The sequence below is a fragment of the Serinus canaria genome, chromosome 14 (assembly GCF_022539315.1).
Source record: "Serinus canaria isolate serCan28SL12 chromosome 14, serCan2020, whole genome shotgun sequence".
Lineage (NCBI taxonomy): Eukaryota > Metazoa > Chordata > Aves > Passeriformes > Fringillidae > Serinus > Serinus canaria.
Genome location: NC_066328.1, coordinates 7,266,069 through 7,278,091, shown reverse-complemented (window position 1 = coordinate 7,278,091; position 12,023 = coordinate 7,266,069). Strand labels below are relative to the sequence as shown.

Genomic DNA, 12,023 nt, shown 5'->3' with positions numbered 1-12,023 from the left:
ATTTTCATTTTGTGTGCTGTGTAAACTAGATGTGGAGAGCTCAGGGGTGTTAATGCTTAACTCCTTTTACTGGCTTTACTTGTGTCCTGGTGTCTGAGAAGGCATTTGCTGTCAACTTTGTTCTTATGCCCAATGCCAATTGTATTGATTATATGCTGTTTAAAAGCTAATTTGGTAATTAAATTTGTCTGCCCTCCATGTCAAAACCATTGTGTGCAAACAGTTTGTGAAGATGGGGGAGGAAGTGCCTGCCTGGTCGCTGTAATGCACTGCTGCCTCAGCATGTGGAAATTGCTGCTTGCCAAACAGAAGTTGTAGTTTATTTTCATGTATGTGATGCATTGTGAATCCTAATGCACATCTTCTGTCTTCAGATTCTTTAATATTTTCAATACCAATGTATTCTAGTTGTCTGTGCTTTCCTAAAGATAATTACTTACTAGCAGGGAACTCCAATCCAAGAACTGAACACTGTTCTTCTGAAAGCAAATCTGACCTTTTGTTATTACATAAACAACCCTGGATCATGTTCTGCTTCTGAACCACTTGTTCATGAAATCCCCTTTTGAGGATTTCAGAATGGGGGTGGTGGATGTGCTGCTCACACAGAGCCACCCTTGACAGGAGGAGAGTGAGTAGAGCTGAATGTTGGTGATTTCCAGATGGAAATGGATGGGACAGCCAAACTTCCTGCCTTTCAACTAAGCACAGGAATACAAACAACAAATATATAAGTTATAAATAAATGTAAATACGTGTGTAGTGGTCTCTGTCTTCCTAGTTAGCTGGGCAGAGGTTTTTTGCCAGAGCACATTGTTCAGGCATTCCCTTATTCTGTCTGGGGCATCCCAAAACCTGGAGAGTAACCATTCCCAAATGCAGAGGTCATTGTGCAGTGGAAAGCCAAGGAATGAGAGTATTAAGTAGAAGTATTCCTTAGATAGAAACTGATGAAAGGTCACCTTTGCAGGGTTCTGAGCCTTTCCTGAATGAGTGTATAACAGCGATATTATTCAGTTATAGAACTATTAGATACAGGAACCATCTCAGTATGCCAACTTCAAAATGAAGTTAGTGGGGAAATATGTGAGAGTCATGTACAGTGTCATGGTTTAAAGGAAAATTCAAATAACAGTGCAGATTTGATGAAGAAAGTCTTCATGCTGTTATGGAAACTGAATTGTAGCATGTGAATGTTCAAGTCAGGGTAATTTGAATTGTAACAAATAGAAACACGATTAGGTGTCGTTATTTCACTGCAAGAAGAGATCATGAGTGGAGAAGTGTGTATGTGGAAGTAGAGGGAGCTGTACACTAACCAAATGGTTGGACAGAGTATTAGAATTAATGCTTTTCATTTCTTGAAATTTCATTTTATCTAATCTTGATAGGAAATGATTATTCAGTTTGTAACCTGACAACTTTGCTGTAATAGTGTCTTCAGGATTTTCAGTGTTGAAGTGTGCTATAGAGGGATTGTCTTTCTGTCTCTTCTGTTAATAACTGACTCTTTAAACATCCAAATCAGACATTTGTATTAATAAATGAAGATCACAGTTTCTCATTTATAATTGCATTTAATTTCTACAAAATTGGGAGTAGGGGCAGGAAATGTCTCCAATTATTTTTACACTTCACCAACTGGAAACTAGGATTTTACCCAGCTGACTGCAAAGCAGGAGTTAATACAGTATGTGAAATGATTTGGTGAATTCTTAGTTAATAATGCCACTAAACAGGTGTCTTATCTGATTTTCATTGGCAAAAGGTGCTGAGATTTGTTGCACTGTCAAGTCAGAATTAGTTCTCAGTTGTCTAATAAGGATTTCCTGATATGGGCTTGCTTAACAGGACCTTTCTGAGGAGCTGCCTGCCTGAGCACCACATTAAGTGTTGAGGTTATTACCAGAATTAGATTATTATAATGACTAACAAAGAATTAATAACACAAGAAGCTGGCAGAAGTCACCAAATTTACCTGGCAGTGAATGCCTTTTTTCATGAGGTATTTAACATAACTGAAGTAAAACTAGAATTATGAATGTCTCCAGAGAGGCATTTACGTGTGAGATAGATCTATAGATAGGTACATGAAATGCCTGATCCTGAGCTTTGCTACACTCCCAAGATGTGCTTATTCTGTTCTCTGAACTCTGGCTGATACAAAAGTATCTCTAAGTGCAGATGTTATACTATTTTTATCAGAAACTTCTCTCTGTAATTTCATCCTGAAGAACAGGCATTGAGATGGGAAATAAATTTCTTCATGTAAATGTTCACAACATCAGCCAAGAGAATACTGCAGTTCCATGTACTGAGTATGTAAAGAAAACCCCACAAAATACAGTTTGCATTTGGATACAGGGAGAGCAATAAATCAAAGGTATGAATAAACCAGCAGCTGATGAAAAGGACCGGTTATTTTAAGCTATTTTCTAAAGATGCACCTCAGGCAGAACTTGACACCAAGACAAAATCAATGAAACTGAATCGTTTGCCAAACAAACGCTGGGCAGATCAATCAGGAATGCTTAAAAGCTAAACAATGACCCCGTGGGAAGGAGGAATTGATTGCCTCAGCAGGTTGCTTTTTTCTTCAGAATGGGCCAAGGTGAGACTGTAAAAAAGAACTTGAGCCTTTAATATGTGGACATTCCACTGCTGAACAGGGCAGTGCCTGGCAAGCCTCTCTGCCTGGACCCTGCTAAGGCTTCTGTGGCTCAGAAAGAACAGAATGAAAAGCAGAATGTTTTATTAAAGCCAAGCAGGTGTAACTGGGACAGGTGTAGGCTTAGATAAATTGTGAACTTAGCTCAGGGATTGGGGGAGCAGGGCTGGCAGAGTTACTGCAGCACAGCTACTCCCTGGTTTAGATTTAGGTATTTTGAATTTGTATTTTAATCTGAGTAAAACAATCAACTAGAGGCTAACTCAGCACCCCAAACTAACCTAGGGACTATTTTTACTGAGTGTGACAAACGAGAGGATTTGCAAACCTTGTAGGCAATGGCTTATGCTTCCTTCTTCATCCCAAACACTGGGTGGCAAAAAGATTTGTCTCAATTCCATCTTCATGGGCATTTGCCAGAAATACAGACAGAATCACATTAAGGTCTTCATGTTTCTGCCCCAGAGTTTGTGGAATATTTGACCAGTTGAACTGTCAATACATTTAGAAAGTGTCTTGGTTAGTGCCAGAGACTGTACAGGTATTGTTCTGCCTCTAGGCCAGAACTAAATTATTAAATCTAACAACAGGAGACAGAACAGAGGGGAGATGACTCTTTCCCTCCTACTTGCCTACCATGTGTTTTGGGTTGGTCATTTTGGCAAGAAAGCCAGAGCTGAAGCAGGCAAGTGAGATGGGTGTTTCTCCCATCAGGTGTGGAAAAAGGGAGGATGAAAAGGGGGCTGAGAGACTCTTAAATTTGTGGCTCTTTTAATACTTGAAACTTTTCCCCCATAGAACATCTGTTTCCATGGAAGTTGATCAATTCAATTTCAGCTCCAGTTTTCTTTCCATGCTGGATGCATGAAGCTGTAATTCTTCAGATATACATTGATTTCTGTAAACCTACATTAGGTAATGATGTGTCTTAGATTGTCATTATAAAAATTAGCTAAGACATTTAAGATAAATTAATCTCTAATTTAGTTATTAGATATATCATGTTGTGGAGTAGCATCATTTAAATTAGCAGAATTACTGTCAGTTTCTGTCCTTTGCTCACAGACATTTGTGTTCATGTAATTACCCTAAATGACCTGATTACCTCAGCCCTGCCAGACTGGAATTAATTCATCTCTCTTCATTTTAGGGGAACTCCTTCTGCCCCTTTTGCCCTTTTCCCTCCAAATAGCTTTGCTCCATTGGGCTGGCACTGATGTCGTTTTGGGGACATGCCAGCAGGAGGAGCTTGTGCATTAAAATGTGCTTTCCATAAAGCAATCACCAAATTACAGTAATTGCACTCCACTCGTGTTCTCTGCTGCAAGGTAAACCTCCTTGTACCTGCCAGGGATCCCCCTGTGCCTCAGACAGCCAGAGCTCTGTCAGCAGTGGCCATTCTGCTGGTGAATTAATCTACTTAAGACGGAGCAAAGCCCAATCAGATGAACATTTAATTTTATTCCATTATATGTTTGATATTTAGATTATTTTATGTTTACATGTTCTGAAAAATACATATCTTGAAAAAAAATCACAACCTTCTGAAGTCAATGTCACATGCTCTCTTTTACAAGCATTACAGTATCAACACTGCATTGCTCAATTTTATAAATAGTATAAAAATTATGAGTAATAATATTCATGCTACTAAAAGAAATCCATGGTAATGAGCACAGCTGAAATTGGATTCACATGATCAGAATTCTCTACAGCAACTTAGCATTGCTGAGTTTCAGAGTAAGAAATTGTAGGGCCACAGTTGGAAGTCCAATTATCCTTGGCTACCAAGAATTAATAACATAGGCTAAATTAAATTTTAGACTTTTTATTTTAGTGACAAGGAAAATAAGGAATTAAAGATCTAACATATTAATCTGGTTATTGAAGAAGAGGAGGAGGTATGCCACAGGTCTTTTATGCATTTTTTCACACAAAGAACTTCTTAGTTACCTTGGAAGACTAAATACTCTAATAGGAATGTGGTGAATCTTGATTTAGGAAAATCCTTTATTATTTTAACTAAAGCTATTTCAGAGTTTTCTGCTTAGAAATTTAGACCAGTTAAATACTCTGCCATTAAAAAGCCCCACAAAACTTTATTTCCTGTTGCTTAGCACCTGAACTGAACAGATCTTTTCCATACTGTTTTTTTCTCTTCCCTTTGTGGGGGCAGCTGTGTGTGCACTGTAGTTGTGAAGCCAAAGGCAGGGCAGGACAGCTGCCCTCCTTGCAGAAGTGCTCTGCTGCCTGCACGTGAGTTTCCCAGTCCTTATTAAAGGCTTTTGCTTTGCTGACATCTCTCCCATGTAAGTGCTCCAGAGGCCTCAGTGGGGCCTGGGTGTGCCTGTAGCTCGGGCAGGAGGGACTGACCTGTGTGTGAGAAAGGTCACTCTGCAGGAAAAGCAACTGCACAGAGAACTTTGGGGATTGTTTTAAAATATGTCTGTGTTTGTTTAACATGGCCAGAAGTGCAGATGAGCAACTTCTCCTTTCTGGACTTGTTATCACAGTCTGAAGACAGATATTATGAAGTCGGTTTTTTTCACTTAGGATAATAAGCTTGGCTTGTATGCTGTGTATTTTTATTGCTTTGCTGAGTTGCTAAATGCAAAACTTAGTTTTATTTACTGATCTGTGTGTAAGTAGTTTAATTAAAAACCATGTGGAGTCCTGTAAAAGAATGGCAAAAGTACAATGTTATCCCTTTATACTGTAGTTTTCCGAGGAGTCTATAGCCTGAATGTCACCTAGGTAAGCTTTTCTGTTCCTGCTTGTTTTTGAACTTAATGTACTTCTCAGAGTCTTTTGCAAAAGGCTCATTCATGTAAGACTGTAGTCTGTTGTGGGTCAGGAGAGACTGAAGAATTCAGGGATGTATTACCAATGTACTTCATCATGTAATGATACATCCATCCATGATTAGAGGATTGTTAATTGAGCATCATCCAAGCTCGTCTATTTTGCTTGTACTTTTATCACTTCAAAATGCTTTTCCCACCATTTCTGATCTGCAACTCATAGAGATCCGCTTTTATCCTGTAACTTGCAATCTTCCATAAAGTATTGAAAGTTCTACTAGCTCTCATTTCTGAAAGAACCCATTTTGTAATTCACACTTGAGACACCAGTAGAAAGAATGCAATTCCGTGGTGTTGAAGATGTGTGCTGTACTTCGCAGTCATGTGCCAGGCTCTCATAACATCTGCTTTTTTCATGTTGAAAGTAACTACACGACAATTTACATAGAACATAAATGAGCTGTTCTGTGTTTATTTTTTGTCTCCCTAGTGATATCACACCCTCTGGAGAAGCAGTGAGCAAAAGCAATCGCTCCAGAGTGAGCACCCGCTTCCCCAAACTGTCCCGCAGCCACCCACGGGAGCCCCGGAGCCTGGAGCCTCAGAGCGGGGACCTCTGACCCTGCCCGCAGGGGTCACCATGGGCAGCACCTTCTTTGAGTTGTTCTCTGATTCCTTCCTAGCCTATATTTATAATTTAAGCTCCTGAAGAGACTACAGCTGCATCAACTTAAATCCTGAAAAGAGACATTCATTACCAAGGGTCATATCCTGATTAACTACTTTGGAAGGCAGTAATCACTTTCTCAAAGAATAGAGGGCACTTCACGAGAGCTCAGCAAACTGATCGGCGTTTCCTTTGTTTTGTAAAGCTGCACTGCACAAATTCTCCTTTGTTCCTCTGAAGTCCTTCTGTCACAATGAATTCCTTGTTTGCATTATGTTGTCCCTTTTCCATGTACAGTTTTCTGTTCCAGAGAGACATGGGCTTCGTGTCAAGACAATTTTTTTTCTCCTTAGAAGAACCTTTATGATTATCACTGCTTAATATGTCAGAAGGATGTGCTTAAAAGAACCTCACTAATTTATTGCCTTTTGTAAATAGAAAGACTGGGTTGTTTTGGTTTTTTTTATTGTCAACCTCTGATTCACAAAGGTTTTTAAAAAACTTCACAATGTAGATGATGAGAAAAACATTACAGGTGGAAAAATAGCTTTTGTACATTTCTAGATAGATATTCTCAATAGCATTCATCTGTGCGAAGTAATTCTTTAAAATCAGAGAATGTAATTATTTCTAGTGAAATTTCAGTCTTGCTGTAAGGCAGGTGCAATATTATTCATTTCTACCAACCACCACAAGGATACACAAAATCAGCGTGGTACAAAACATTGCATTTGAGTCTTGGATTATATTTTGTTATTAATTTGTAGCTTATGTTACAGAACAGTCCATCATTAACAGGGCAGGGTGGAATTCTTAATCTGATTTTCTAATACCCTTCACATGGTGATACTTAAAAATTGCCTGGAATGAAAGTGCCTGTTACCCATCACCTCTTACTGAAAAGTAATTTATAATGCTACTGCTGTTAGAGTAACTAAAAAATTGGCAAGAATTGTTACAAGTGATGGAAGTCCTGACGTGGATTAACTGGAATCCAGTTCAGCATCCATTAGCTGCACTGCCATAGGCAGTTAATTATGTTTTAGCTATCTTCTTCTCTTCATTAAGTTTAAGCAGTGTATGTTCAAATTTTCTATCAATTGTGTTCTAGTTTTCCTTTATGTAAGAACATCTTTCCTCTCAGAAGTTTTTTTTGAATAACGTTACTTAAATTGATGTATCTTGTCATTTTACTATCCATTCATTATATTAAATTTACACATCTTATATTATTCTCCAGGAAAAAAAGAAGCTGATGATTAATAAGAGATTTTGTACCTCGGTGCTTTACTAAAGCTCCAGCAGACTGGAACTTGTGTTCTGCAGTGCTGTGAGCAGTGAGTGCTGTTCAGGCAGGTCACTGGTCAGTTTCCAGTGGCACCTCTCAGGTGAGAAAGGCTTTGTTACCCACAGGGAGCGGCACCAGCGCTGCCTGAGCAGGAGCCCCACGTGCTGGATGCCCAGCACTGAAATATGGAACTTCCAGACTGCCCTCAACAGCAATATGTGGCAGAGAGGAGTGGGATTCACTCTCCAGGTCAGAAATTTCAGTAGGAGAAATACCACGTAATAAAACCTCATCACAGAAATGAACCAATATTTCCCAGTCAGTAAGAGATGTCAGTTACCACACAGACAAAGAGAAAAGCCCAAAGGCCAGCCTGGGAGCTCACTGCTGTGTGTTCATTAACAGATTAATTACTGTTGGTGTTTGTGTTAGTTAAAGTGGGACACTCACTTAAGAAGAAAGGAAAGTGAGTAGATTGGCAGTTAAGTAGCTTCTCCAAACTATTCAGGCTGATGCACTGCTGATGATTTAACTTGTCTTTGTTGGAAAGAGAAGTAGCTGTAATGATGGTCCCACTTTGAAACAATTTTAACTCATTTTTCAGAAAGTGGAGACTTGGTTAGTAGAAATATGGCACATACACTAACACTGAATTGCAAGTAAATTTGAAAGAAAACACTGTGTGGAAACCTTTGTGATGTATCTGTTACATGAAGCTGTATTCAGTTTCAAGAAATAATTCACAGATTCAAGTACTTATTCAGCAAACTGCAAATGGTAAGAAATTTCATTTACTGCAGACTGAATTTCTTTTTAGTTATTTAAAAGGACTTTTTTGTATCTGCATTTGGCTCTTAAAATTATTTCATTCCTGATTATCTTGCTTCTTGTCATTTTTAAAGTATGTGTGTAGATCACATATGGATACTAAACTTGTTTACCATGTACAAATTGCTCTTTGTTAACTTTAGCTGAACTGTGTATCAGCTGCTAAGATGACAGTCTGCAAACAATGTTCACTTGGTGATGCGAGATACCATCGTGGGTGCATTGTTAATCCTTTCAAAAGCTCTGCTGAAATCCCAGCAAATAATCAAATGAAAGCCTTTCTTCACAAGGTGGCATTCCCACTTTATATCCCTGGTTATGTTGAAGCCTACAGTACCTGCAGGAGTGCCAGTAGGTGCCTACAGATAGGAATGCCCAAATTTTTACCACCTCAAGGCATTCTGAAAGGCTCTGTCTTAGAATCCTGTGTATCTGTTACAAATCCCACGTCTTTCATTCACCAGAACCAGCAAAGCCTCTTGAAGAAAGTTGGCCAGTTGGTATTTAGAATCCCAGGTAGGTCCATTATTCATCTGAAATTCCTGTAACAAAGATTCTGCCAGTGGAATGATTTTATCAGCTTATTCTGTTCACCCAATTCCATCCAGTTACAATTTTTGTACAGCTCTAAACTTCCTTTGGCTGACTCACAGCTCTTCAACCCCTGTCTGTGCTCAGTGGGCAGCTCACAATGAGCTGCTGGGTTCATTACTAATGAATTATTAATTAATTCATTACTGACCCTTCCTGCTGGCACCAGTGGCCAGTGCTGTAATCCCAGGCTGGGGAGGCTGGGCCCTGGAGCTGTTCCCGGCTGGTAGAGCCAGCCTAGAGCAATTTGTGGTCTTGTTAGCATTTCATTCCTGCTTTGTCTTTACATCAGGGCTTCTCCTCTGCATCCTTTAGTGACTGTTCAAAATGAACTGTAAAAAAGTGGCCCAACTTCTACTGCAGTGCTGCTGTCCAGTCACCTCCACCATGAGCCCTTCCCTAAGAAACTGGAAAAGCTGCAGAGCTCTTCCAGCTTTTGCAGATGTCTCCATCAGTATTCACAGACTGACTGTGGTTTTTCAGAATCTCATTTATTTAGAGATTCTCTCATTCATTATAGAGAATGCAATGTGTCGACTTGGCTTTTGCAAATTAAATCAAAGTTCTCAATAATAATAACAGTAATAAATCTCCAAGGTTCATATGAGGCAGGATATTGACGTAGCTATAAAGGCTTAAATTGATATGTCCATTAAGTCACATATTCTTAGGAAGATAATAATTTCAAAGCCACTCTTTTTAATGGAATATATTGTTGATGTGATAGTTGTAATCAAATTATGCTACCTTACAGAATCTACTGCAAGTCATAAACCATTGTGATTGAATTAATACAAGCATTTAGAGAAAGAACAGAGTGGTATTAAAGATTACTGGCTCAAAATTGTGACCTATTGCTAAGGTGGGGTGTTTCTTTGTAACAGTCATGTTTTATTGTACAGAATAATATCTACATGGTAGCTGTCAAATTAATTAATACAAACCCTCTAACAATGGGGTTGACTGACTCAGAGCAGCCAGCTAATAATAAATGAGACTTGGTGAATCCCCAGTGAACTAATGATGCTTCTGCCAGGACATATTAATGATTAAGAACCTGGTATTTTTTTACCAGAATCAGTAATTGGTGCTTTCTGATATTGATGTCATTATTTTTCCTTCAAAGAATGCAGGGATCTCAGTTCTGCTAGAAGTTTTGTGCCATTTCAAAGGATAAAACCCCCCACCCCAAAACATTTTTCATCCAATGTCTTCGAATTCTGGGAACAGATAATATATACCTCTGGATAGAAATACAGTTACCTGCTTGAAATTACTGTGAGAAACCTGTGGAACAGCTGTTTAAAAGGAAAAAACCCCACTTTTTGATCAAATCCTGCTGCTATGCTCCCTTGCAAATCTTGGAACCAGCCTTGGGCTCTTCCTGCTGGAACTCTAGGATATATGAAAAGAAACCTGTTCCTTGGAAACAACAGTAATGCTTCTGAACTGGATCTTGAGTCACTTCTGAAAAGTGATTAAACAATTCAAGAAAGTAAAGGATTTCCCTCCCTCATTTTCTATAGGTTTAGGGTATTTCAGTCAGCCCCTGCATCACATGGAAAATGAACTTGATTGTTATTTTGGAAGTTTGGTAGTTTCACAGCACTCTGTATTCAAATAAACACTTGACTATAGGAAAATATCTATATGAAATACAAAATGTATTTTAAAATATTGATTAACCTGCTTGTGTTTCACATTTTGAATGGAAGATAAACCACTTGTTCTACACTGTGTGACACTGTAGGTTTCAATTTATTTCTCACTCTACACTAACTACTTTTATGATCCAGTTATGGAGAACTTAGATTATTTATAAATTCCTTCTACAAAAATTATGAGAGCATACTTCTAGTCAATATTGATGGCTTAGTTTTTCATTCATAATGGCATGAATTTATTCCAGACAACAGCACTGAAATGTTTAGAAAGGAATGACTTTTCCAAATTTACAAATTGCTGAAATAAGCGGACTTAAAAACCCCCTGTTTTTTATCACATCAAAACAGAATTTATTGCACTTCCTTGTAGGGGAATGAGTTCTTTTAACAAGATTTCAGAAACCATCTCCATGCCACGACAATAGTTAAACTGTGAGAAGTGGGTTTTTGGAGTATTAATCATTTAAGACACTAAACATTATAAAAATGTAAGTGTGGTTGAAAATACAGTTCTGAAAGGCTGTGCTTTACCTTCTTAGTTACACTGAGATGAAGAACTCAGTGTCCTGGAGTTGGGACCAAACCTGTTGGAAACTGAAGAAGCTGAATTTCCTTCTTGACCTAAGGGAGGTATTTTTTTGTTGTTGTTACTATTAAACTGTAGAAAAGATATTATTAATTAAGCATATATATGTACAATATTCACATAAGTATTAATAAACTGTAATATTATTTTAACTTGCTATGCTAATGTTTACATAATAGAATTTTTAAGCAAATGTGTATATATATATAAAATTTTCTAAATACTTTCTTGTTTTTTTTAATATCCTGTGGTAATTTTATTGTAACCAGGTTAAAATATGCTACTTTACCAAGAAGAAAATAAAAAATAACATCTTTTCTTTGAAGTAGAGTGTTTCTACATCCTATTTGTCCTATTCAGCTGCTTTCTAATTGTTTCTTTAATGTATGTTCATTTTTTCAATGTGCTTCTAGAATGATGTTTGTACATAGCAGACTTTGTTAAAATCGTATTTCTTCACATGAGAAGTAGTATTTAGTGAAAATAATGTCAAACATTTCAGTTTATAATCATGTTAGATAAATCACTCAAACAGGAAGGCAGACAATGCCAGGCAATGCCACCACATTTGTGGGGTTTGGCATTTTTCCATTCAGAGTCCAAATCTGAATGTTTTATTTCCTTTTATTGCACCATGATACAGTTGGCAATTTGTATCCAATTCATCACTGTGTCATAACTGGCACTTTCACATCCAGTTCATAACTGGGTGTTTCCATATCATGTGAAAAAGGAAGATCAAATACATATAATGCTTCCTTTAAAAAGGAAGCATTATTTGCATTTAATCAATTTCCAGCAGACAAAGCTGTAGTTTAAGAAAAATAAAGTGTTGGTAGATTCCTCATATTCACAGAATAACCTGCTGGTTAATTAAATTACAATTCTTCAAGCCACTGCCATTCTAGAGTGATCTAATTAGTTGAACTC

The 12,023-nt window shown here is 37.9% G+C and overlaps 1 protein-coding gene across 1 annotated transcript in view; it reads left to right on the top strand.

The window, feature by feature from the left end:
- The window catches only part of SNX29 (sorting nexin 29), a 97,633-nt gene extending 86,245 nt beyond the window's left edge, over positions 1 to 11,388 (top strand). Inside the window, exon 21 of the mRNA XM_050980126.1 lies at positions 5,960 to 11,388. Coding sequence (XP_050836083.1) covers positions 5,960 to 6,089 — 130 coding nt within the window. The 3' untranslated portion in view covers positions 6,090 to 11,388. The remainder of the gene's footprint in view (positions 1 to 5,959) is intronic.
- Positions 11,389 to 12,023: the final 635 nt, after the last annotated feature.